Raw genomic sequence first — 27,638 nt, forward strand, 5'->3', positions numbered from 1 at the left:
AGGATTGTCGGTATGCCTCTGTGCGGGCTCTAATATCTCTGATTTTATCCTCATGGTCTCTTCGCGAGATATACGTAGGAGGGAGCAATATACTGCTTGACTCTTCGGTGAAGGTATGTTCTCGAAACTTTGACAAAAGCCCGTACCGAGCTACTGAGCGTCTCTCCTGCAGAGTCTTCCACTGGAGTTTATCTATCATCTCCGTAACGCTTTCGCGATTACTAAATGATCCTGTAACGAAGCGCGCTGCTCTCCGTTGGATCTTCTCTATATCTTCTATCAACCCTATCTGGTACGGATCCCACACTGCTGAGCAGTATTCAAGCAGTGGGCGAACAAGCGTACTGTAACCTACTTCCTTTGTTTTCGGATTGCATTTCCTTAGGATTCTTCCAATGAATCTCAGTCCGGCATCTGCTTTACCGACGATCAACTTTATATGATCATTCCATTTTAAATCACTCCTAATGCCTACTCCCAGATAATTTATGGAATTAACTGCTTCCAGTTGCTGACCTGCTATTTTGTAGCTAAATGATAAGGCATCTATCTTTTTATGTATTCGCAGCACATTACACTTGTCTACATTGAGATTCAATTGCCATTCCCTGCACCATGCGTCAATTCGCTGCAGATCATCCTGCATTTCAGTACAATTTTCCATTGTTACAACCTCTCGATACACCACAGCATCATCCGCAAAAAGCCTCAGTGAACTTCCGATGTCATCCACAAGGTCATTTATGTATATTGTGAATAGCAACGGTCCTATGACACTCCCCTGCGGCACACCTGAAATCACTCTTACTTCGGAAGACTTCTCTCCATTGAGAATGACATGCTGCGTCCTGTTATCTAGGAACTCCTCAATCCAATCACACAATTGGTCTGATAGTCCATATGCTCTTACTTTGTTCATTAAACGACTGTGGGGAACTGTATCGAACGCCTTGCGGAAGTCAAGAAACACGGCATCTACCTGTGAACTGTCACACAAACTGGATGTGCTGCGTCAGTTGTGCGACAATGCTGGTATCAATGGTCACGTGAACATTCTCACACGCGTAGACGAGGTTCTCAACGTCCACGCAGCCGACGCCCACTGGAATCGTCGTATTGTAAGGACAGCAGTGGCAGATCGTGCAGCTACCACAATACAGATAAGAGGGCTTGTGACCCCAGATGCGTCAACAAGAACAGCTGTTGTGAAACGGTTGTCAGGAGTGGGACTACGGGCATGCACAACTCTAGCCCGTCTTCTGTGGTCTTAGGCGACAAAAGCAGATTCTGCCTGCGTGCACGCGATGATCGTCTGCGCGTACTATGTAGACCTGATGAATGCTGTCTCGTAGGGTGCATTCGTCCACGGTGTACTACCCCCTCCTCCCCCTCCCTCCAGGCCTTATTGTCTGGCATGTGATAAACTACAACCCTCATTCGTTTCTGAAGGGGTCGCTAATCAGCGCTCGGTACTTGCAGAACGTTGTTATAACTGTTCTGTGGCCGTTCGTGTGGCAGGAAGGTGATGAGATATTCCAACAGGATAATGCTCGTCCACACACTGCCCGTGAAACTCAACGTGCTCTGGAAGACATGCAGCAACTTCCTTGGCCAGCATGATCCCCCAGGCTTGTCTTCAGTCGAGCATGTGTGAGATATGATGGAACGAGAGATGACTGGCTCGACTCGTCAACCAACAACTCTTACAGAACCACGTGAACAGGTCGAGTAGGCGTGGCATAGCTTATCGCGGGACAGTATTCACCATCTGTACGATCGACTGATGCCAGAGTCACGTACTACGTAGTACGGGTGTCTCAGCGTGGGTCGATACCTGAAATATCAGAAACCGCTTGTGCTACTGATATGTAAATGTAATCATTTCATATGAAGGGCTTATTTCAATAGCTGTACAAGTCCATTTTTGTTCGTTCTGAGATACAGAGTCCTAAAGTTAAAAGAGCACTCTTCTTAGGACGCCGTATCTCAGAATGAACAATAATGGACTTGTACCACTATTGATACAAGCCCTTCATATGCTCTATATACACTTTCACAACAATAAAGGTTGCGTGAGTTGGAAACTCTAAAAAGGTGTACTGACTTTTTTCCTGCAATGTATATACACTACTGGCCATTAAAATTGCTAAACCACGAAGATGACGTGCTACAGACGCCAAATTTAACCGACAGGAAGAAGATGCTATGATGCAAATGATTAGCTTTTCAGAGCATTCACACAAGCTGGGAGTCGGTGGCGACACCTATAACGTGCTGACATCAGGAAAGTTTCCAACCGATTTCTCATACACAAACAGCAGTTGACCAGCGTTGCCTGGTGAAACGTTGTTGTGATGCCTCGTGTAAGGAGGAGAAATGTGTAGCATCACGTTTCAGACTTTGATAAAGGTCGGATTGTAGCCTATCGCGATTGCGGTTTATCGTATCGCGACATTGCTGCTCGCGTTGGTCGAGATCCAATCACTGTTAGCAGAATATGGAATAAGTGGGTTCAGGAGGGTAATACGGAACGAAGTGCTGGATCCCAACGGCCTCGTATCAGTAGCAATCGAGATGACAGGCATGTTATCCGAATGGCTGTAACGGGTCGTGCAGCCACGTCTCGATCCCTGAGTCAACAGATGGGGACGTTTGCAACACAACAACCATCTGCACGAACAGTTCGACGACGTTTGCAGCAGCATGGACTATCAGCTCGGAGACCGTGGCTGCGGTTACCCTTGACGCTGCATTACAGACAGGAGCGCCTGCGATGGTGTACTCAACGACGAACCTGGGTGCACGAATGGCAAAACGTCATTTTTTCGGATGAATCCAGCATCATGATAGTCGCATCCGCGTTTGGTGACATTGCGGTGAACGCACATTGGAAGCGTGTATTCGTCATCGTCATACTGGCGTATCACCCGGCGTGATGGTATGGGATGCCACTGGTTACACGTCTCGGTCACCTCTTGTTCGCATTGACGGCGCTTTGAATAGTGGACGTTACATTTTAGATGTGTTACCCTTCATTGGATCCCTGCGAAACTCTATATTACAGCAGGATAATGCACGACCGCGTATTGCAGGTCCTGTACGGGACTTTCTGGATACAGGAAGTGTTCGACTGCTGCCCTGGTCAGCACATTCTCCAGATCTCTCGCCAACTGAAAACGTCTGGTCAATGGCCGAGCAACTGGCTCGTCACAATACACCAGTCACTACTCTGGATGAACTGTGGTATCGTGTTGATGACCAGGCGTATCAAGGCCGTTATTACGACCAGAGGTGGTTGTTCTGGGTACTAATTTCTCAGGATCTATGCACCCAAATTGCGCGAAAATGTAATCACATGTTAGTTCTAGTATAATATAGTTATCCAATGAATACCCGTTTATCATCTGCATTTCTTCTTGGTGTAGCAATTTTAATGGCCAGTAGTGTATATTCACCTCTAGCCAGCACTCCTGTAATAGATGTATAATATATTTTGCTGTTACATTTTTGAATTAAAGTCTCAGAGTATGCTGATATAATACACCATACTTCCCTCGACGAAACATCCGTACATAAAGACTGGAAAGATACACAGGTCACACTAATAGTCGAGAAAGGACATAGGAGTAATCCGCAGAATTACAGGCCCATATCACTAACGCCGATTTGCGACAAGATCTGAAGCATATAATGTGTTCTAACGTTATGAATTACCTCAGAGAAAAACGATCTATTGCCAGACAACATGGGTTCATAAAATATAGTTCTTGTGAAACACGACTACCTTTTTATTCACACAGAGGAGTGAGTCCTATCAACAGGAGAGCTCAAACTGATTCCATATTTCTAGATTTCCGGAAGGTTTTTGACACCATTCCTCACAAGCACCCTCTAACAATCAAACTGCATTCCTGGATTCATGATTTCACGTGAGAAAGGTAACAGTTTGTATTACTTGACAGGAAGTCATTGCGTAAAGCGGAAGCGATGTACTATCCCGTGAAGTCATTAGGTGATCAAAACCAAATGCAAAATTATTTAGACATCTGTATGGTGCGACAGCCGGCAGTTGACTCAAAATAATGGAAAACGCGGAGACCCATATGAGTACTAAAATATATCCGTTAAGTTCCGGTTAATAAATAAATCACACAAATCTAAAGGCTGTGAATTCAGCTAAATACATAACGATTACAATGACGGAACATTTAAACTGGAAAGGTCACATGGATAACGTTGTGGAGAGAGCTAAGCAAAGACTGCGATTCATCGGCAGAACATTTAGACAATGCAACGGGTCTACTGAAGAGACTACACATCGCTTGTCCTGCCTCTTCTGGAGTATTGCTGCGTAGTGTGAGATTTATGGCAGACAGGAAGTTCAAAGAAAGGCAGCTGGTTTTGTACTACTGCGAAATACGGAAGAGAATGTCACGGAAATGAGATGCGAGATGGTGTGCTAGGCATTAAAGCAACGGCGTTCCTCGTTGCAGCGAGATCTTTTCAAGAAATTTCTATAATTAACTTTCTCCTACAAATGCGAAAATCTTTTGTTGACCAATAAGAGAAATCAGAGCTCGCTCGCAAAGATTTAAGTGTTCGTTTATCCAGCGCGCTGTTCGAAAGTGGAACAGTAGAGCAATAGCTTGAAGGTGGTTCGATAAATCCTCAGCCACACGCTTACTTGTGAATTGTACAGTAGTCATGGAGATTTATTAACATATACAGATGCAGATGGAATTCACTTTTTGTATGCTGCAGTTTTTCCCTGAAACTACAAAAATTACTCCAGGAATGTAAGGTTTTCCCAAATGTGGAAATATGTTTCAAGGTGTAAAACGGTCATGTACTAAGGAACAAATATACTGCTGAAATTTAAAAGAGTTGCAATCGAGAAAATCTTGTCAGTACTGGTATACGAATCCAAAGCAGCCAACTGGGTGCAACAAACGCTGGTTTTATTCAACCTTTGACGATGGTTTCGACGGACACAAACGCATCTTCTTAAGAAATACATGTAAATAAAATTTCACATAGGAAAAAAAACACCAAATAATGAAGCGATCCGACATTCGTCCAGTGAATATATGTTGACAGTACCGTATTCTGTAGTCAATCTGTAACATTATTCCTCTATAATACAGCAACAATCGGTAAGTGAAATTAAATTAAATCAAAATATTCTCCAAAACCAATTCTATGGTAAATACATTTTTAAACAGAAGCTACTGGGAAGCGACACAAATTCCCATTTGAAAGCTAGGTTACATTGTCAAGACTTTAAAAGAAGAAACTCAGCTGGTTTGTAAACAACACATGTTCCATGATTTCAAAGTACAAAATTGGAGACAAAATACACCATAACCGTCCATACATAATATATTTAGTTTTGAAAATCATAAAATTATGCAGTTGAACGAGTTGAAAGTTACAAGCGGAAATCATTCTATTACTTCTTGACAGTGGAACACGTGGAAAAATATCTAGTAAATATGGGCTCTAAAATACATACCTTAAGAGGTATGGGCACTTGTTTATCTTTGCTAGTGTGAACACATGTCCTCGATTGAACAAGTGCTCATAGCTGTTGAGGCATGCATTTTAGAGCTTTTACTGAACTTTTTTCCCTTGTTTTGGTCCATACTACCACCTCTGATAGTTGCTTACCCTACAATCTAACCAACAACAGCATCGATACATGCATTCCATGCTCAGAGGTATCAGAACGGTTTTCGTTTGTAACTTTCGACTCTTTTGTTTTCGGTACAGAGACCCTTACCTCAAACTGATGCATTTATCCTTCTCTATTACACTTGAAAGTTTGTAACATCATCAAGGAATCACCCTGTATATACACACATTTACCGGCATTCGTCCCTGTAACTTTGACCCTGTAGTGTAATTGGATGACGTTCCCGGACGTGGATTCCCACTTAAAACTTAAGTACCCTCTACAACATATACAAAAACTGTATGAGGGCACAAAAATAAAACAGATGTAAGTAATTTGTGGAGACGTCCCGAATCCCATAGCATACGGTATTATCTATTGTATTATCGTGTGTGGCCTGCATCTGTATAACATAAATTTATAAAACGACACGTTTTGAGCTTCATACACGTTTTTATTCCAGTATTTGCTGGCATGACGTGTTTCGGCAGCATGCTACCACCATAAGATTCCTAATAATACACCAGCTGTGAACTGCGAACGAATTTTATGCTGAATTCGCCACGGAGGTTCCGTTCCGAAATATTAGTCTGAATACGTAGCTATTTCCGAGGGTGTGGTCAGATAGGAATCTAAGAGCACAATTAATTAAAGTTAAATTAGTTGTGCTTTTAGATTCCTGTCTGACCACACTCTCGGAACTCGCTTTGTGTTCGGAAAACAATGGTGAATTATTTGTGACAAGAAAAAGTGTAAACTTCACTGCCTGTTCTGTCACGCATATCAATTTGACCTTTCACTTCTTAAATATATGGAAGTCACGAAATGGAAGATACTCATTACTGAGAAAGCACACTCTCACTTGTAAATGACAACGAATATATTAGAAAATGCTTAACTTTGACAATGAACGAAGTGTCAGAATTTGTTACAGACACAAAGAGTAAAAAATATATTTTGGTACCCAGTGGTATTTGAACTTACGACAGCAGTTCGTTGCCTTACCCACTGTGCTACTACAACTCACTTGCCTTCAGGGCTTTTTTCCATGTGATTCCAGTTCAGAGAGACGCAGGCTGACTCCGCTGCCGAATGATGCGGGCATAAGCTGTAAAGGCATGAAATTTTGGGAGATTTCTTCTATCAGGCTTCAAAAAATCCCTGTGCATTGTTAGTTAAACGTTTTAAATGTTTCGATAATTAATAAGTAAACCATTTGTGGAAAGAAGTACGCGAAGTCACTATTCAAATGGTTCAAATAGCTCTGAGCACTATGGGATTTAACTTCTGAGGTCATCACTCCCCTAGAACTTAGAACTACTTAAGCCTAACTAACCTAAGGACATCACACACATCCATGCCCGAGGCAGGACTCGAACCTGCGACCGTAGCGGTCGCGCGGTTCCAGATTGTAGAGCCTAGAACCGCTTGGCCACTCCGGACGGCGTTCGGTAACAGGTCTCAGAAGCTTACAGAATAGTAACTTCGGATAAAGAACCGAAAATGACGTCACTGCCGAGGCTAACCTACTGCACCGATCGGTATGAACGATACAGACTAGGGCCCCCGGACACGGTGGGCCAGAAAGGGGAGAAGAGAAGAAGTTGCGTGATACTCGGCCACGCACCGCCGTGCGCAGGCGCGAGAGCATTCGTCACGGCCGGTGGGCACCTTCTTCTGTCGCGTGGACAGCGCGGGCTGGGGCGCACACAATGCACACCAGAAGCAGGCCACGCGCCGAACAAAAGAAGTCGGCCGCTCTTCTCGCGGATCACTTTCTCGATCGCGAAACGCCGCTTTCGTCGGGCAAGACATCGGCCGCATTTTAATGCCGCACTCCTGCTTTCCCTCTCGACAAAAGCTATGCTCCTGCATGGGTGCTCACTATCGGTCAACGTGGTGGGGAAAAAAGCCACACAGCAATAAGGTCAGACCGAGGTGGCGGACGCCGGATCGAGCGAAAGTTTCCAGACAGCCACAAGTCGGAAGTGCACAGTAATGGGGCTACTTATACTGCCATAAAACGACAGCCGATTGCCCGCATGCACGCGGGAGTTTCCACTGGTGAGTGCAATGGAAATTTCACGGTTAAATATCAACGGGAGCGAGTGATTTGGTGGAAAGAGTACACTGAAGGCCTCTGTGAGAGGGAGAACTTATCTAATGACGTGACAGAAGAAGAAACAGGACTCGATAGGGAAGAGATACAGGATGCAGCATTAGAACCTGGATTTAAAAGAACTTTGGAAGACTTAAGATCAAATAAGGCAGAAGGGATAAATCAAACTCCATAGAAATTTCTAAAATCATTGGGGGAAGTGTCAAAAAAACGACTATTCACGTTGGAGTGTAGGATGTATGAAACTGGCGATATACCATCTGACTTTCGGAAAAACATTACCCACACAATTCCGAAGATTGCAAAAGCCGATGGGTGCGAGAATTATCGCAGCAGCAGTTTAACAGCTCGAGCATCCAACTTGCTGACAAGAATAATACACAGAAGAATGGGAAAGATGGTTCAAATGGCTCTGAGCACTATGGGACTTAACATCTGAGGTCATCAGTCCCCTAGGACTACTTAAACCTAACTAACCTAAGCAAATCACACACATCCATGCCCAAGGCAGGATTCGAACGTGCAACCGTAGCGGTCACGCGGTACCAGACCGTAGCGCCTGGAACCGCACGGCCACTCCGGCCGGCAATGGGAAAGAGAACTGAGGATGTGTTAGATGACGATCAGTTTGGCTTTAGGAAAGGTGAAGGCACAATAAAGGCAGTTCTGACATTGCGATTCGTAATAGAAGCAAAACTGAAGAAAAATCACGACACGTTAATAGGATATGTCGACCTGTAAAAAGCGTTTGACAGTATAAAATGGTTCCAAATTCTGACAAAATTAGGGGTCAGCTATAGCCAAAGATGGGTAATACACATGTACAAGACCAAAGAGGGGACAATAAGAGTGGAAGATCGATAACGAAATACTCGGATTAAAAAGGGTGTAAGACAGGGATGTACTCCGTTCGCCACTTCTGTTCAATCTGTACATCGAAGAAGCAACGATGAAAATAAAAGAAAGGTTCAGGAGTGGAATTAAAGTTCAAGCTGAAACCATATTAATGATACGATTCGCTGATGACATTGAAACGTCTCCTTAGAAAAATTAAGCGTGACTGTGCTAGTAAACCTCTTACGTTATTTGATTTTCAACTGACCTGCATGTACTCAGACATTTGTCTCTTTACTTATTCTGATCATTACTAAACTGACACACAATATTTTTGGCGGAATGCAATTTGACTCAATAATCCCCACAAAAGAATGGCCCTGAATGACAATAACCTATACCTTTCATGAATCCCTTACCTCACAAAAATCTTCGAACTACTGCAATACAGCGAGCGCCAATACTGCCAGCTAAATAAAAGATTCTAACCACTGAAGGCACTAACTAATGATAGGCATAGTTAGCAAATGAAAGATTTTGATAGAGAACAAACAATGTATTTACCTTAATAATGTTCAAAAGTCGTCATTTGTCAATTCATGACATCCATCTTTACAAATTTCCTTTTTCTGGCGGACACACGTCCAGATCGTCCGCTTATAGTAACCTCTCAAAACTCTGGCATCTCTCTCTCCACATCCACCACTGCTGGCGGTTCACCTCCTACTACCCAACGCTACACGCTGTTGACATCCAACTGCCCAACACTACACAATCGAATATTCCAACAATGAGTCCAACCAGCCACAGACTGTACACAGCACAGTCAGTGATTTTCATACAGAGCGCTACGTGGCGTTACCAACATAAAAACCTAAACAGCCCACTTACAACATTGCTATTCAGAGACAGTGAAGAAGAATTACATGATCTGCTGAATGGTACAGACAGTCTAATGAGTACAGAATACGGACTGAGAGTAAATCGAAGAAAGACGAAAGTAATGAAAAGTGGCAGGAATGAGAAACAGTGAGAAACTTAACATCAGGATTGATGGTCACGAAGTACATGAAATTAAGGAATTCTGCTACCTTGGCGCAAAATAGCCTTTGACGGACGTAGCAAGGCGGACAACAAAAGCAGAGTAGCACTGGCAAAAGGGCATTCCTGGCCAAGAGATGTCTACTAGTTTCAAATATAGGCCTTAATTTGAGGAAGAAATTTTTGAGAATATGCGTTTGTGCACAGCACTGTATGGAAGTGAAACATGAACTGTGGGAAAACCTGAACAGAAGAGAATCGACGCGTTTGAGATGTGGTGCTACAGACGAATTTTGAAAACTAAGTGGACTGATAAGATAAGGAATGAGGAGATTCTGTACTGAATCAGCGAGGAAATAAATGTAAAAAAAATGGGTCAAATGGCTCTGAGCACTATGGGACTTAACTTCTAAGGTCATCAGTCCCCTAGAACTTAGAACTACTTAAACCTAACTAACCTAAGGACATCACACACATCCATGCCCGAGGCAGGATCCGAACCTGAGACCGTAGCGGTCGCGCAGTTCCAGACTGTACCGCCTAGAACCACTCGACCACCTCGGCCGGCAAAGAAATGTATGGGGCCGGCCGGGGTGGTGAGAGTTTAGCTTAAAGACCAACTTAAAGATATAACTGTAGGTGTTCGAAATGGTCACCATTCACATCCACACACAAACGATGCCGCCGAACTACAGCACGAACTACTGACTGCAACGTGTTCAGTTGGATATTTGCACATGAATGTACGATGGATCGTCCAATGTGCGTGGCTTTTGTCGATAAGCGACGGCCTCTAGTGTTCCCCACAGGTAAAAGTCCAGAGGAGTGAGGTCTGGGGAACGTGGTGGATGCTCCGCAGCACCTCTACGGCCTATCCATCTTCCTGGTAGATTTTCGTCTAGATACGCCCTAACACGATTTTGGTAGTGGGCTGGGGCACCATTTTGTTGAGAGTAAACTCTTCCGTCTCCATACAAGTCTCGGATGGCAGGTAAAATGGATGTCTGAAGCTTCTGAAGGTACACTTCACCGGTAACTGTGCCGCCGAAGAAGAATGGCCCAATCAAGCCCCGGTAAGACAACCAACACCACAAATTTACTCCTGGCAAATTCACGGCTTTGTCTACACGGACGTTCGGATTTTCGGCGGCCCAGTAGATGCAGTTGTGGCTATTTACTGTACCATTGAGTTTGACCTGTGCCTCATCAGACCACACAATCATCTCTGCAAACTCTTCATCGTTGCGCACCATGTTAGTAAAGCACTCGCAGTACTCCATTCTACGACCTGGGTCGTCCTCGTTCATTGCGTGTAGCAATCGTGGGATGTAGCCCTTCCACTTTGCTGCCTTCAAAATTCGGGGAACACTTGAGCGACTCACTCCAGTTTCACGGGCACACTGTCTCACAGACTTCTGTGGTGAGCGAGTGAATTGTTGTAACACACGACGGGAGTTAGCTGGACTTGTTTCTGTTACAGGTCGTCCAGATCGTTGTTTGTGTACATCTTTAACACAGCCTTCGGGTTCAAATTTGTCTCGATTGCGACGAATCGTTAAACGTGTCGGTGGCTCTGTCTGATACTCATTTCGCCATTGCCGTTGAACCTCATTAATGTTTTCGTACTTAAAATACCACTTCAAAACTGACTTCCTTTCATCGAATGTAAGCCTTGCGCCAGTCATGTTTACTCGAATAACTAGGTGCAACCAGGTGCAACTGAGAACAAAACACTGACTATCTGGCGACTGTCATCTGACAAAACAAAACGACGCAATACAACGCTTGTGTGGCGATTGCCGGAACTACAAACTATTACACTACCAAGGATGAGATAACTCCGTCAATTAGTTTGCCAGTTATGGACTTTTAAACAGTGGACACATTTTTTGGACTCCTCCGTATATTCCAAACTTGGAAAAATAACAAGTGCACCTTTAAGTATTGGTCCTTCAAAGTGTTGCAAATTGCAGTGCATATATCCACAACGACTTTTGAAATGGTGGGATATGCTGTTCTATGGATAAAAACCAGACTCTTATAAGAGTCTGGCTCAGTAGCAAGGAGACGTAATGTTCCAACCAACCTGCTACGTAACAGGGCGTTTACCGGTATTTTATTCGTGATCTAGTCTAGTATGATCACAAAACGGACAAACATATTATTTAATTCTTACATTCGAGAATGTGAGACAGCCTCCCTCATGACTGTATCACACTTGCTAATTCAATCTTCTATCACAGACAGCAGCTTCAAGAAGCTCCGAAATTCATGTGGATCTTTGAGCCTCAGTTCTTGCATAAGCAGTAAATACACTCCCCTACATTTGTCTCTTCTTTTTAGCCAGGATCGAACTCAACAACGTCTGGTTGTTTGTTTTCGTCGTCGTTCTACGCTAATCCGAAGATGTACTGTCACTGCCAGGGCAATAGCTCCAAAAACAAGTGGGTCCTCCATGTGCAAAATGCTGTATAAATGCATATACATGTGTAACCAAGTGTCGTAATATAAAACTAACTGCTGAGTCTGTAATTGAGAACAGTAGTAACCTACATAAAAGAAGAGCAATTTCGTAATAAATAATGATAAAAAACAATTTCTTATGAAATAGGAACCTTGAGTCATATAAATAATTCGAACGGATGATGTTCCAATATGTCACACGGTCCCCCTTGTGTTTCACGCGGTAGAACGAAAGACTTTACAAGAGGTTGTTGGCTATTCGCAGTTTATCACTGTCTACTGCCCATGTGCTCCAAGTACATCCCGTGTGGATGATGTAACAGGTCTACGTGAACTAGCCAGTAGTTACAGATACGCACGCTTGGGGCGCTGGTGCATAGGTCTACGGTTTAGGCGCATCGTGTTACACAGGCTTAATAGCTTCCTCGGCAGGGCATGTACGTGGCTGGCGTCCCTGTTCTAGCCGTGAAGGGGTCACGTGTCTCGGTCCTCATAGCAGGCGGCCCCGCAGATGCGTGAGGAAGCAGGAAGGAAGACAGAAAGGGAGAGAGAGAGAGAGAGAGAGAGAGAGAGAGAGAGAGAGAGAGAGAGCAGGCAGTCAGCGTTCCGCGAAGTCGGCCCCTCACCGCTGCTGTCCGCTTTCCCCAGCCTGACGCGAGAGTTGCCCCTCCTAAAGGTGAGGGCACTCTGGCTAAATTTTGCTGCATTGAGTGGCAGCAATAGGGTAGCCCCAAACATTGCTGAAATATGGCTGCAATACAGAACAATATTGCGGAATGGATGGGCAGTCTTGTTGATGGACCAGACTCCTTCAGTTAGTTGTTCCGAGATGTTAGCGGCGCCGACCACCAAGGATAGAGAATGTTTCGAACTGCCGAACCATATTTTACTGCAAAGTGTTTCCGCAATAGTGTTCTCGCCAACATTGCAGCTATTTGGCAGCAGTTCACGGCAATACAGGCGTATGAACGGGCATATTACTGATCGATTGCCGGCCGCGGTGGCCGTGCGTTTCTAGAGGCTGCAGTCCGGAACCGTGGGACTGCTACGGCCGCAGGTTCGAATTCTGTCTCGGGCATGGATGTGTGATGTGTCATTAGGTTAGTTAGATTTAAGTAGTTCTAGGGGACTGATGACCTCAGATGTTAAGTCCCATAGTGCTCAGAGCCATTTGAACCATTTTGAACTGATCGATCAGACTTTTGCAAGTACACTATGTGACCCAAAGTATCCGGCCACCAAGCTGAGAACGACTTACAAGTTCGTGGCGCCCTCCATCGGATATACGGGAATTCAATATGGTGTTGGCCCACCCTTAGTCTTGATGACACCTTCCACGCTCGCAGGCATACGTTCAATCAGGTGCTGGAAGGTTTCTTGGGGAATGGCAAATTCGACGTTCCAAAACCCCCCGAATGTGTTCTATAGGGTTCAGTTCAGGGACGTTATTGTCGTGTAACCACTCTGCCTCAGGCCGTGCATTATGAACAGGTGCTCGATCGTGATGAAAGATGCAATCGCCATCCCCGAATTGCTCTTCAACGATGGGAAGCAAGAAGGTGCTTAAAACATCAATGTAGGCCTGTGCTGTGATAGTGCCACGCGAAACAACATGGGGTGCAAGCTCCCTGCATGAGAAACACGACCACACCATAACACCAACGGCACCGAATTTTACTGTAGGCACTACACACGCTGGCAGATGACGTTCACCGGGTATTCGCCGCTCCCACGCCCTGCCATCGATCGCCATATTGTGTACCTTGATTCGTCACTCCACATAACGTTTTTCCACTGTTCAATCGTCCAATGTTTACTCTCCTTACACCAAGCGAGGCTTCGTTTGGCATTTACCGGCGTGATGTGTGTCTTATGAGCAGCCGCTCGACTATGAAATCCAAGTTTTCTCACCTCCTACCTAACTATCATAGTACATGCAGTGAATCGTGACGCAGTTTGCAATACATGTGTGATGCTGTGGATAGATGTCTGCCTATTACACATTACGACCCTCTTTAACTGTCGCCGGTCTCTGTCAGTCAACAGACGAGATCGGCCTATACGCTTTTGTGCTGTACGTGTCTCTTCACGTTTCCACTTCACTATCACGTCGTAAACAGTGGACCTAGCGATGTTTAGGAGAGTGGAAATCTCTCGTACAGACGTATTACACAAGTGACACCCAATCGCCTGACTACGTTCGAAGTCCGTGAGTTCCACGGAGCGCCCAATTCTGCTCATTCATTATGTATAATGACTACTGACGTCGCTGATATGCAGTACGTGGCAGTAAGTGGAAGCACAATGCACCTAATATGAAAAACGTATGTTTTTGGGGGTGTCCGGATACTTTTGATCACATAGTGCAATTGCCGATGTATTGCCGCGGTATTTCCAGTGGTGAAGAATATTCGATATTTCCGTTTGCACAGGCCATATTTTACTGCAATGTGTGGTTGCGGTAGTATTGCTGTGAAAACCGCTGTAGAGTGTCTCCAATACAAGGCTGTATAGCGGTACGGAGCGCCAATACAGCTCCAAGAGCAGTAGGTAGCGCACGGGTCTCGCATTCCGATAGACGACGGTTCAGACTTGCATCCGACCATCCAGATTTTTTCGTGGTTTCCCTAAATCGCTTAAGCCAAATGACGGGATGGTTCCTTACAAAGAGTACACCCACTTCCTTCTCCATCTTTCCCTAATCCAAGGACCTCGCCAGTACTAGTCTGCCTTGTCTCTCCTCCTTGCTGCGTCAGTCATGGGTTATTTTGCTGCCTAGGTAGCAGAATTCCTTAACTTCGTTTTCTTCGTGATCATCAGTCCTGATGTTAAGGGGTTAGGACGTCAAAAATTTATAAAAAACTGAGTTCACAAAAATACGACTATTTGGAAGCGCACTCCTTCCTGAATGATCTGATGTATAAAACATATACAGCGTGTTACAAAAAGGTACGGCCAAACTTTCAGGAAACATTCCTTACACACAAAGAAAGAAAATACACTCCTGGAAATTGAAATAAGAACACCGTGAATTCATTGTCCCAGGAAGGGGAAACTTTATTGACACATTCCTGGGGTCAGATACATCACATGATCACACTGACAGAACCACAGGCACATAGACACAGGCAACAGAGCATGCACAATGTCGGCACTAGTACAGTGTATATCCACCTTTCGCAGCAATGCAGGCTGCTATTCTCCCATGGAGACGATCGTAGAGATGCTGGATGTAGTCCTGTGGAACGGCTTGCCATGCCATTTCCACCTGGCGCCTCAGTTGGACCAGCGTTCGTGCTGGACGTGCAGACCGCGTGAGACGACGCTTCATCCAGTCCCAAACATGCTCAATGGGGGACAGATCCGGAGATCTTGCTGGCCAGGGTAGTTGACTTACACCTTCTAGAGCACGTTGGGTGGCACGGGATACATGCGGACGTGCATTGTCCTGTTGGAACAGCAAGTTCCCTTGCCGGTCTAGGAATGGTAGAACGATGGGTTCGATGACGGTTTGGATGTACCGTGCACTATTCAGTGTCCCCTCGACAATCACCAGTGGTGTACGGCCAGTGTAGGAGATCGCTCCCCACACCATGATGCCGGGTGTTGGCCCTGTGTGCCTCGGTCGTATGCAGTCCTGATTGTGGCGCTCACCTGCACGGCGCCAAACACGCATACGACCATCATTGGCACCAAGGCAGAAGCGACTCTCGTCGCTGAAGACGACACGTCTCCATTCGTCCCTCCATTCACGCCTGTCGCGACACCACTGGAGGCGGGCTGCACGATGTTGGGGCGTGAGCGGAAGACGGCCTAACGGTGTGCGGGACCGTAGCCCAGCTTCATGGAGACGGTTGCGAATGGTCCTCGCCGATACCCCAGGAGCAACAGTGTCCCTAATTTGCTGGGAAGTGGCGGTGCGGTCCCCTACGGCACTGCGTAGGATCCTACGGTCTTGGCGTGCATCCGTGCGTCGCTGCGGTCCGGTCCCAGGTCGACAGGCACGTGCGCCTTCCGCCGACCACTGGCGACAACATCGATGTACTGTGGAGACCTCACGCCCCACGTGTTGAGCAATTCGGCGGTACGTCCACCCGGCCTCCCGCATGCCCACTATACGCCCTCGCTCAAAGTCCGTCAACTGCACATACGGTTCACGTCCACGCTGTCGCGGCATGCTACCAGTGTTAAAGACTGCGATGGAGCTCCGTATGCCACGGCAAACTGGCTGACACTGACGGCGGCGGTGCACAAATGCTGCGCAGCTAGCGCCATTCGACGGCCAACACCGCGGTTCCTGGTGTGTCCGCTGTGCCGTGCGTGTGATCATTGCTTGTACAGCCCTCTCGCAGTGTCCGGAGCAAGTATGGTGGGTCTGACACACCGGTGTCAATGTGTTCTTTTTTCCATTTCCAGGAGTGTATATTATGTGGACATGTGTCTGGAAACGCTTACTTTCCATGTTAGAGTTCATTTTATTACTTCTCTTCAAATCACATTCATCATGGAATGGCAACACACAGCAACAGAACGTACCAGCGTGACTTCAAACACTTCGTTACGGGAAATGTTCAAAATATCCTCCGTTAGCGAGGATACATGCATCCACCCTCCGTCGCATGGAATCCCTGATGCGCTGATGTAGCCCTGGAGAATGGCGTATTGTATCACAGTCGTCCACAATACGAGCACGAAGAGTCTCTACATTTGGTACCGGGGTTGCGTAGACAAGAGCTTTCAAATGCCCCCGTAAATGAAAGTCAAGAGGGTTGAGGTCAGGAGAGCGTGGAGGCCATGGAATTGGTCCGCCTCTACCAATCCATCGGTCACCGAATCTGTTGTTGGGAAGCGTACGAACACTTCGACTGAAATGTGCAGGAGCTCCATCGTGCGCGAACCACATGTTGTGTCGTACTTGTAAAGGCACATGTTCTAGCAGCACAGGTACAGTATCCCGTATGAAATCATGATAACGTGCTCCATTGAGCGTAGGTGGAAGAACATGGGGCCCAATCAAGACATCACCAACAATGCCTGCCCAAACGTTCACAGAAAATCTGTGTTGATGACGTGATTGCACAATTTCGTGCAGATTCTCGTCAGCCCACACATGTTGATTGTGAAAATTTACAATTTGATCACGTTGGAATGAAGCCTCATCCGTAAAGAGAACATTTACACTGAAATGAGGATTGACACATTGTTGGATGAACCATTCGCAGAAGTGTACCCGTGGAGGCCAATCAGCTGCTGATAGTGCCTGCACACGCTGTACATGGTACAGAAACAACTGGTTCTCCCGTAGCACTCTCCATACAGTGACGCGGTCAACGTTACCTTGTACAGCAGCAACTTCTCTGATGCTGACATTAGGGTTGTCGTCAACTGCACGAAGAATTGCCTCGTCCATTGAAGGTGTCCTCGTCGTTCTAGGTCTTCCCCAGTCGCGAGTCATAGGCTGGAATGTTCCGTGCTCCCTAAGACGCCGATTAATTGCTTCGAACGTCTTCTTGTAGGTACACCTTCGTTCTGGAAAACCTTCCCGATACAAACGTACCGCGCCAGTGCTAATACATACATCAAATAGGCATCTGCCGACTCCGCATTTGTAAACATTGCACTGACTGCAAAACCACGTTCGTGATGAACACTTACCTGTTGATGGTAATTACTGATGTGCTTGATGCTAGTACTGTAGAGCAATGAGTCGCATGTCAACACAAGCACCGAAGTCAACATTACCTTCCTTCAATTGGGCCAAGTGGCGGTGAATCGAGGAAGTACAGTACATACTGACGAAACTAAAATGAGCTGTAACATGGAAATTAAGCGTTTCCGGACACATGTCCACATAACATCTTTTCTTCATTTGTGTGTGAGGAATGTTTCCTGAAAGTTTGGCCGTACCTTCTTGTAACACCCTGTATATTTGAGAGATTACAATGTACGTTATTTGTTCTTAAGTGTACCAAGATGCAGAGCCACACCCCTTTGCACATATGCTTCTGTCATACTTAAGTGTATTTCCCTCTCTAGAATTCGAATGTTTATATTTGCTCCAGGGATTGTCATATGTGAAACAAAGGACTACCTTTTCTGCTGCTATAGACATTGATTTTGTTTGTTCTCTGTTTTGAAAAGCTTGTAGTGTGGTGTTGTGAATTTCGAAACGATTTTCATTTGGCAATAACAAGGAACACACGGGGCTTGAAAAATATGAAGCAAGGAGTTGAGGCCTTATACTTCCAAAAAATGTCCACAAACAATAACCCTATCCACAACTTGTGCCCAAAAGGAAGTGAATCATGGCGTGGCTACCGAAGGTCAAATGATGGCGGTGAAGAATATCATCACAGGAATTCTGTATCAACTGCTGTAATGGAATCCATCAAACTTATATTCAGGGAGCTTGCAAATGAAAACTTATTGAAGAAATGTCTTCATGGCGGTACCCAAAACCCTAATGAAAGTTTTAACCAAGGTGTATGGGAAAGATAGCCAAAAAACCATTTTTGTGGGAATAAATCCTCTTGCTGTTGTTGTTTATGATGCAGTTTCATGTTTTATTGATGGTTTGCAAAGCAGGAAATATGTTTTCGAGAAAATGGGAATTAAGCCCGGAGTGAACTGCGCCAAAGCTTTGTATGCGATAGAGAGAGAGTGTATAGCGAAAACAGATAAGTCATTTTTGGAGGTGATAAAATTTAGAAGAATGCATCATAGGAATGTGAAAAGGAAGAAAACTGATTTAGAAAATGAAAAAGTTCGTGCTTATGGTTGTAGACAGTTCTAAAAGAATGCCAAATACAAGCAGAAACATGTAAAAGAAATTTATTTTGTTGTTTTTTAACTTCCACTCCTATGAGTGTGAATCCTGAATCTTTCCTGGTCATGCTGACAAAGTTTTATGAATTTATTTGTAAAAGTATAGACAGTGGAAATTAAAATGTCCTGTGGTGCCTTTCCTGTGTGACGTCCTAGCCCCCTTAAGTTTCTCGCTATTCTCATTTCTGCTCCTTCTCATTACTTTCGTCTTTCTTCGATTTACTGTCAATTCATATTCTGTATTCTTTAGACTGTTAACCCCATTCAACACATCCAGCAGTTCTTTTTCACTTTAACTGAGGAAAGCAATGTCACCAGCGAATCTTATCATCGATATCCGCTCGCCTTGAATTTCAGTTCAACTCTTGAATCTTTCTTTTATTTCCGGCAATGCTTCTTCGATATATAGATTGCACAAAAGGGGCGGAAGACTATATCACTGTCTTACATCCTTTTTAACCTCAGCATTTCTTTCTTGGTTTTCCACTCTTATTGTCCCCTCTTGGCTCTTCTACGTATCGAATATTGTTGGATATCTGCATCATCACAGGGGATGAGACCTGGTGCTGCCAATGTCATCCCACCAAGTGACAGTCAGTGGCATGGTGTTCATCGTCCCGCCCCCAGCCCCCCTCCCCTTTCCTTTGGGTAGAAAAATGGGATAATCATCGTCTTGTTCTTGAATTTTGGGAGCCAACTCTTTTTGGATGCAGAGAAGACAAAGTCCATGCGATTCACTGTCGTCTGGTGTCTAGGTCATACTGTAGCACCAGGTCTCATCTCTTTTAACGGTGATGATGTTTGGTTTTTGGGGCGCTCAACTGCGTGATCATCAGATCGCGATCATCAGATCCCCACATTCAGCAGTTCTGTGTGTTCACCTCACCCCGTCAGAGAAAGATGATCTTCGTCTGTCCATGGGATGGTCCAGGGCCAGCCCTCGTCAACTTCAATCCTTGCGAGAATGTGGACAGCGAAGTCAGATCGTCGTTGTGCGTCCTGTGGTGCAAGCTGCTGTACGATATGGACCTTGTATGGACACCATTTGAGAATGGTTTGAAGCACCTTCCATACAATGGACCACGGGATGTTCAACTGTCATGACACACTACACGGACTGTCTGACGATCGAGAATTGGGCGCAGCGTTGCCAGCCATAGCAACAGCGATTTCGTCAACCACCTCTGGTGTAACCGGTCGTTGGCCTCTTTCTGAAGCGACGCCCAGTTCTCCAGTTGCTTCGAACTTCCAATCATACTGCGCACAGTAGGTGGAGAAACAGGACCCTTCTGTAATCCTCTCTGTAATATTCTCGAAGTGCAGCTGCACCATTACTGTTGTTTTGTTAACAGAGCTTCATCAATAATGCCCTGCCCCTTTTGTCCAAGCTCATGTCGACACATCAACAAGTGCACTGCAACTGGTCAGGTGTGCGCGAGACTACACATCAGAATGACTGATCATGGCAGCTTGTGGCCATAGTTGGAACTGGACGGTGGCACTGTGATGCATGGGAATCCTGCACCCTATACTCTCGACATTAATGCTACCAAGTTTGGTTCTCGTACAGTAATTAGTCTCCGTGTATAACGTGTTAAATGAAAGTTTAATTATAACCACCTGGTGTATACGGGGTGAATTGGTATATCTGTGAAGTGTGCTACCATCTAGCGGGATTTGTGCGAAACGAAGGAGAACAAGAGTTGGCTGCAATGTGCTACCATCTGGTGGCACTGCTGTAAACTTTTAGTTGAGTGCTAAGGCCTAGCAGTGCACGCCTTGAGCCATGCATGCTGTTTATCAAATCGGTACGTCTTTGGCCTGTATGGCAATGACGTCACGCCAGTTGGGCATGAGCAAAGGCTCCTTAACCCTTTGTTTCCTGACATAAGAAAAAATTTACTTTTTAACATTTTCTTTGCAGAATTTATGCTATTGTGGCCTCAAATGACGGTAGGATTTTTTGTAAAATTTTATTTTATTTTTCACAACTTTTGTCTCACCTGGCACTCAGAAGTACCGTCAGACTCCATGGACAGAATCACAACATTCGCAGAAAAATGCTCCAATTTTTATAACTTGTACTTTATTCCACATAAATATTAAATATTTTTACATTTGAAAATTAATTTACAGAAATATGATATTTCTGAATTTCTTTTAAATTTCGCATAAATTTATTCTAGAGCAACTTCACAATACATAGTAACTTAGCTATACATTTTTGACAGTATATACATATCACATATTTAGTGATACCTCATGAAATTGTAGGAAACAGTTCTTTTTCTTATTGCAGCACAAATACACTTTACACGTACTACATTGTGAATGTGGTCTCGACTGAATTTTATTTTTCGCACACATTTCGCATCGTCCTCTTTTACAACTGAACACTACAAAATGGTTTCCTCGGTTGCCAAGACGTACATCCTTCGGAAGAGAAAAGTTATCCTTCCTTCTCTTTGGGGGAGTTATTTCATCTTTACAAGAGTTTCTCTTCTTGAGATTTGGCACTTGCTGTTCATTCATTAGCCCTATTTTTAGTGCCACAGCACGCCTGAATTCCAGCAGTAGCAGTGCCCCATGTAAATCACTGAAAATGACGTAAGCATTGACAAAAGCAGTTTCTATTGCTCCCCAGAAGAGACGGTGCCACCATTTCTTTGATCGCTTGTCAAGACCATAAGTTGAACGTAATCTGTCTGCATGATCCACACCACCCATGTTTTTATTGTAATCACATACAATAACTGGACATGGTATAGTCATACTAGTTCCATTTTTCTGTTTTCTTGTCTCTACGCTCTGTTCAGTGCCATGGAAGTTTGACGCGAAATACACTACTTTATTTTCCTTCCATTGAAATACTGTTAGGTCTAAAGATGACTCTCTGTGATTGGATTTAGACATTTTTCTTTAGGTAAATTCCCTGGCAAACCTATCCTGTTTGTTCTAATTGTTCCACAGGCAAATGTATTTACCGTTTTCTGTGTGAGAAAAAGTGGACAGGACAACTAGTGAGAGGTAATGCATTGTTGCTACAATAAAGTGTTCGCACAACCTGACGGTACTAATAAGTCCGCCTTATATTTTCCACTTTATGTCATTCACTTGTAACGTAATGCTTCAAACTATTATAAAAAAACAAAGAAGGTAAGTACGTACAATGGAAAACTCAAAGGGAGTTTCAATAAATTGCGCACAAATTCAGGCAACTCCATGGAAACAAGCACATACAATCTTCTGTTTTCACAGCAGCGCGCGAAAAACAATTTCAAGCTCTGACCGCCAGAGAGGTCTATGTATTGCACAATAACATCTATGAAACAGTAGAGCGGAGTTACTGTTACGTACCGACAGGCTCTCAGATCACGAAACTGCACCACGAGAAAATAATGAGAGTCAAAACTTACTGGTACTTTTAAGTACCGTCAGGCAACAAAGGGTTAAAACGTGCACAACCCAAGGTGTGTTCACGACCCTGATACTAAGTTCCACGGAGTCTAGAGGAGTAACAATGAAGTACAGAGCAGTAGATTTAACGCCGAGTATTTCACATTACAGCATCTACATTGTGTTTAACAGCATTCAAAGAAAAATAACTAACAACTCGGAAAGGTGTCAAAAGTCAGCGGGTTCACGTGCTCTTGTGCTCTTATAGAGCAGCCGCCACTTCATGTGGGATGTCTCAGTATTCCCATTCATACAGTTGCAGCTGAATTCCCATATAAATTTTTATACAACATAGCTGCAGGGAAATAACAGCGATTGGTCTACTTATAACCAATTGTTCAAAATGACTGTCACAATTTCATTACAGTAGAGCGTCGATTATCCGAAATAATTGGGGGGCATGGGTGTTCGGAAAACTGGTTTGTTCGGATAATCGAACTGTACATTTTTATTTGCCAAAAAGAAGTAGTGTACAGTAAATTTATTCATAAAAACAGGCATCTCTTTTAGTATTACAAAGTAACATACAAAGGCAACTTCAGTAGGAATATACAGTAATAATCTCGTAGTTGTCCCTCATAGAAAGGACAACATGTTTACATTTCAGCATTTTGTATCGTCAAGTTCACTTCTTCACGCAGCAGCACACAAGTGGTCGTAACAGAGAACAGAAGGTGACTGTTTGCACCGTGAGAAGCTCTTCTTGGGGGGGCGCAATCCTTCAAACTGCGCGGAGCGGCACGCCTCAACTCTAAGCTGGCGCAGCTGTTGGTGTGAACAGCTTCGATACTGCCGCTACTTCCACTGCCAGTGCCAAGGCGACAGAAGTGTGCTGATTGTTGAAACACAGCGACCAGCGACTGGCGGCTTGGCCGGTCAGCAGCGCCTTGTGAAGGCCCCATTAGAAGCAATGTTCCGCCAGCGGTGGCCCAGTGCGGCAACTACTGTGGGAAACTTGGTTTGGGAGTGAGGGGGATGATGGACGGTAGGGTGGGAGTGTAACAGGTGCGAGCGAGTACACAGTTCGGTTAAGCGGTAGTTCGGTTGACCGACGTTCGGATAATCGACGCTCTACTGTATTTATTTTGTCGCCAACCAGTTTCAACCCGCGATGGGGTCATCTTCAAGGCAGTTACCAACCGGGCACAGACACGGTGACGACTGCAGCGAGCGACCAAATGGTGTAAATAGCCTTGAAGATGACCCCATCGCGGGTTGAAACTGGTAAATAATGCGATTATGAGTGTTATTTTGAACAATTCAATTCCCGTAACTTTGTGGCTCAGCTAAAACGCTACGAGAACACGGAGACTGACAGTGGCGGTGGTGTTGGCAGGAAGCGATGAGGCGGCCCACGTACGTCGCCGCGGCGCTGCTGCTCGCAGCTCTATCGCCGTCTCTGGCGGCCGACGCTGACCCCGGAGCGTCACCGCCGCTGCCGTCGCCGACGGCGGCGACCAAGACCTCCACCACCACTGCCTCCGCGACCACGACCACGACCACGACCACCAGCGCGAGCGGCACGACCTCGGGCGGTGGCGCGTCCGTGACGCGCACGGCGCTGCACGTGTCGCGCAGCCTGGACCCGGCCGGCACGGAGACGCTGGCGGTGCGCACGCGCTCCGGCGACGTCGCGACGCTGCTGGTGAAGCGCCGCGGCGCCAAGGCGGCGACGCCGCCCCCGCCGCGCCCCGTCAGCGTCGCGTCGCCCGCCCTCACCGTCGCCGACGCCGGCGCCGGCGGCTCGGACCGCAGCGTCGCGGTCAGGGGCAAGCTGACGTTCGCCGACCCTCACCACCAGGCGTCGACGCTCGACGTCGTGCCGCGGCCCGTCAAGGTCGTCTTCGGCGAGCAGGCGTCGCCTTCGCCGTCGGCCAAAGCTCTGTTCCTCCAGCCCCAGGACTCCACTGACGGTTCGTACCGACTCGCCGCTCGCTGCCGCCTATAGCGTATGCTGATAGCCGAAACATTATCACCACTTGCTTAATACACACATCGAAAAAAGTTTTGCATCACCTCGGTACCGAGAAATGAAATAGACATCAACATAGGCGAGTTGTGCGACTGGATTCGTGATTTCGTGTCAGGAAGCAGTTCGTAGTACGAGGTGCATTCAAGTTCTAAGGCCTCCGATTTTTTTTCTAATTAACTACTCACTCGAAATCGATGAAACTGGCGTCACTTCTCGACGTAATCGCCCTGCAGACGTACACATTTTTCACAACGCTGACGCCATGATTCCATGACAGCGGCGAAGGCTTCTTTAGGAGTCTGTTTTGACCACTGGAAAATCGCTGAGGCAATAGCAGCACGGCTGGTGAATGTGCGGCCACGGAGAGTATCTTTCATTGTTGTAAAAAGCCAAAAGTCACTAGGAGCCAGGTCAGGTGAGTAGGGAGCATGAGGAATCACTTTAAAGTTGTTATCACGAAGAAACTGTTGCGTAACGTTAGATCGATGTGCGGGTGCGTTGTCTTGGTGAAACAGCACACGCGCAGCCCTTCTCGGACGTTTTTGTTGCAGCGCAGGAAGTAATTTGTTCTTCAAAACATTTTCGTAGGATGCACCTGTTACCGTAGTGGCCTTTGGAACGCAATGGGTAAGGATTACGCCCTCGCTGTCCCAGAACATGGACACCATCATTTTTTCAGCAATGGCGGTTACCCGAAATTTTTTTGGTGGCGGTGAATCTGTGTGCTTCCATAGGGCTGACTGGCGCTTTGTTTCTGGATTGAAAAATGGCATCCACGTCTCATCCATTGTCACAACCGACGAAAAGAAAGTCCCATTCATACTGTCATTGCGCGTCAACATTGCTTGGCAACGTGCCACACGGGCAGCCGTGTGGTCGTCCGTCAGCATTCGTGGCACCCACCTGGATGACACTTTTTGCATTTTCAGGTCATCATGCAAGATTGTGTGCACAGATCCCACAGAAATGCCAACTCTGGAGGCGATCTGTTCAACAGTCATTCGGCGATCCCCCAAAACAATTCTCTCCACTTTCTCGACAATGTCGTCAGACTGGCTTGTGCGAGCCCGAGGTTGTTTTGGTTTGTTGTCACACGATGTTCTGCCTTCATTAAACTGTCGCACCCACGAACGCACTTTCGACACATCCATAACTCCATCACCACATGTCTCCTTCAACTGTCGATGAATTTCAATTGGTTTCACACCACGCAAATTCAGAAAACGAATGATTGCACGCTGTTCAAGTAAGGAAAACGTCACCATTTTAAGTATTTAAAACAGTTCTCATTCTCGCCGCTGGCGGTAAAATTCCATCTGCCGTACGGTGCTGCCATCTCTGGGACGTATTGACAATGAACGCGGCCTCATTTTAAAACAATGTGCATGTTTCTATCTCTTTCCAGTCCAGAGAAAAAAAATCGGAGGCCTTAGAACTTGAATGCACCTCGTAATAGACGGCAAATCACGAATAAAACTGAAGTGGTATCAGGTGTTCCCCAGGGAAGAACACAGCATGTTGTTATCAATGGAGAGACGTCTACAGACGTTAAAGTAACCTCTGGCGTGCCACAGGGGAGTGTTATGGGACCATTGCTTTTCACAATATATATAAATGACCTAGTAGATAGTGTCGGAAGTTCCATGCGGCTTTTCGCGGATGATGCTGTAGTATACAGAGAAGTTGCAGCATTAGAAAATTGTAGCGAAATGCAGGAAGATCTGCAGCGGATAGGTACTTGGTGCAGGGAGTGGCAACTGACCCTTAACATAGACAAATGTAATGTATTGTGAGTACATAGAAAGAAGGACCCTTTATTATATGATTATATGATAGCGGAACAAACACTGGTAGCAGTTACTTCTGTAAAATATCTGGGAGTATGCGTGCGGAACGATTTGAAGTGGAATGATCATATAAAATTAATTGTTGGTAAGGCGGGTACCAGGTTGAGATTCATTGGGAGAGTCCTTAGAAAATGTAGTCCATCAACAAAGGAGGTGGATTGCAAAACACTCGTTCGACCTATACTTGAGTATTGCTCATCAGTGTGGGATCCGTACCAGATCGAGTTGACGGAGGAGATAGAGAAGATCCAAAGAAGAGCGGCACGTTTCGTCACAGGGTTATTTGGTAACCGTTACGGAGATGTTTAGCAAACTCAAGTGGCAGACTCTGCAAGAGAGGCGCTCTGCATCGCGGTGTAGCTTGCTCGCCAGGTTTCGAGAGGGTGCGTTTCTGGATGAGGTATCGAATATATTGCTTCCCCCTACTTATACCTCCCGAGCAGATCACGAAGGTAAAATTAGAGAGATTCAAGCGCGCACGGAGGCTTTCAGACAGTCGTTCTTCCCGCGAACCATACGCGACTGGAACGGAGAAGGGAAGTAATGACAGTGGCACGAAAAAGTGCTCTCCGCCACACACCGTTGGGTGGCTTGCGGAGTATAAATGTAGATGTAGATGTAGATTTAGAAGCGTCCTGGGACCTCTGCTGTTCCTGATCTATATAAATGTCCTGGGAACAAACTGAGCAGTTCTCTTAGGTTGTTCGCAGATGATGCTGTAATTTATCGTCTAGTAAGGTCATCCGAAGATCAGTATCGGTTGCAAAGCGATTTAGAAAAGATTGCTGTATGGTGTGGCAGGTGGCAGTTGGCGCTAAATAACGAAAAGTGTGAGGTGATCCACATGAGTTCCAAAAGAAACACGTTGGAATTCGATTACTCGATAAATAGTACAATTCTCAAGGCTGTCAATTCAACTAAGTACCTGGGTGTTAAAATTACGAACAACTTCAGTTGGAAAGACCACATAGATAATATTGTGGGGAAGGCGAGCCAAAGGTTGCGTTTCATTGGCAGGACACTTAGAAGATGCAACAAGTCCACTAAAGAGACAGCTTACGCTACACTTGTTCGTCCTCTGTTAGAATATTGCTGCGCGGTTGGGATCCTTACAAGGTGGGATTGACGGAGGACATCGAAAGGGTGCAAAAAAGGGCAGCTCGTTTTGTATTATCACGTAATAGGGGAGAGAGTGTGGCAGATATGATACGCGAGTTGGGATGGAAGTCATTAAAGCAAAGACGTTTTTCGTCGCGGCGAGATCTGTTTACGAAATTTCAGTCGCCAACTTTCTCTTCCGAATGCGAAAATATTTTGTTGAGCCCAACCTACATAGGTAGGAATGACCATCAAAATAAAATAAGAGAAATCAGAGCTCGAACAGTAAGGTTTAAGTGTTCGTTTTTCCCG

General features: G+C 45.6%; 1 protein-coding gene and 1 long non-coding RNA gene across 2 annotated transcripts in view; both read left to right on the forward strand.

The window, feature by feature from the left end:
* LOC126425289 (uncharacterized) overlaps positions 1 to 23,832 on the forward strand; it is a 166,637-nt gene extending 142,805 nt beyond the window's left edge. The window contains exon 3 of the long non-coding RNA XR_007576278.1: positions 23,746 to 23,832. This is a non-coding gene — a long non-coding RNA (uncharacterized LOC126425289). The remainder of the gene's footprint in view (positions 1 to 23,745) is intronic.
* Positions 23,833 to 23,913: 81 nt separating this feature from the next.
* LOC126424639 (uncharacterized) overlaps positions 23,914 to 27,638 on the forward strand; it is a gene marked incomplete at its 5' end in the record, with an annotated part of 146,099 nt that continues 142,374 nt past the window's right edge. Inside the window, one exon of the mRNA XM_050087372.1 lies at positions 23,914 to 24,322. Coding sequence (XP_049943329.1) covers positions 23,914 to 24,322 — 409 coding nt within the window. The remainder of the gene's footprint in view (positions 24,323 to 27,638) is intronic.

The sequence above is a fragment of the Schistocerca serialis genome, chromosome 10 (genome assembly GCF_023864345.2).
Source record: "Schistocerca serialis cubense isolate TAMUIC-IGC-003099 chromosome 10, iqSchSeri2.2, whole genome shotgun sequence".
Lineage (NCBI taxonomy): Eukaryota > Metazoa > Arthropoda > Insecta > Orthoptera > Acrididae > Schistocerca > Schistocerca serialis.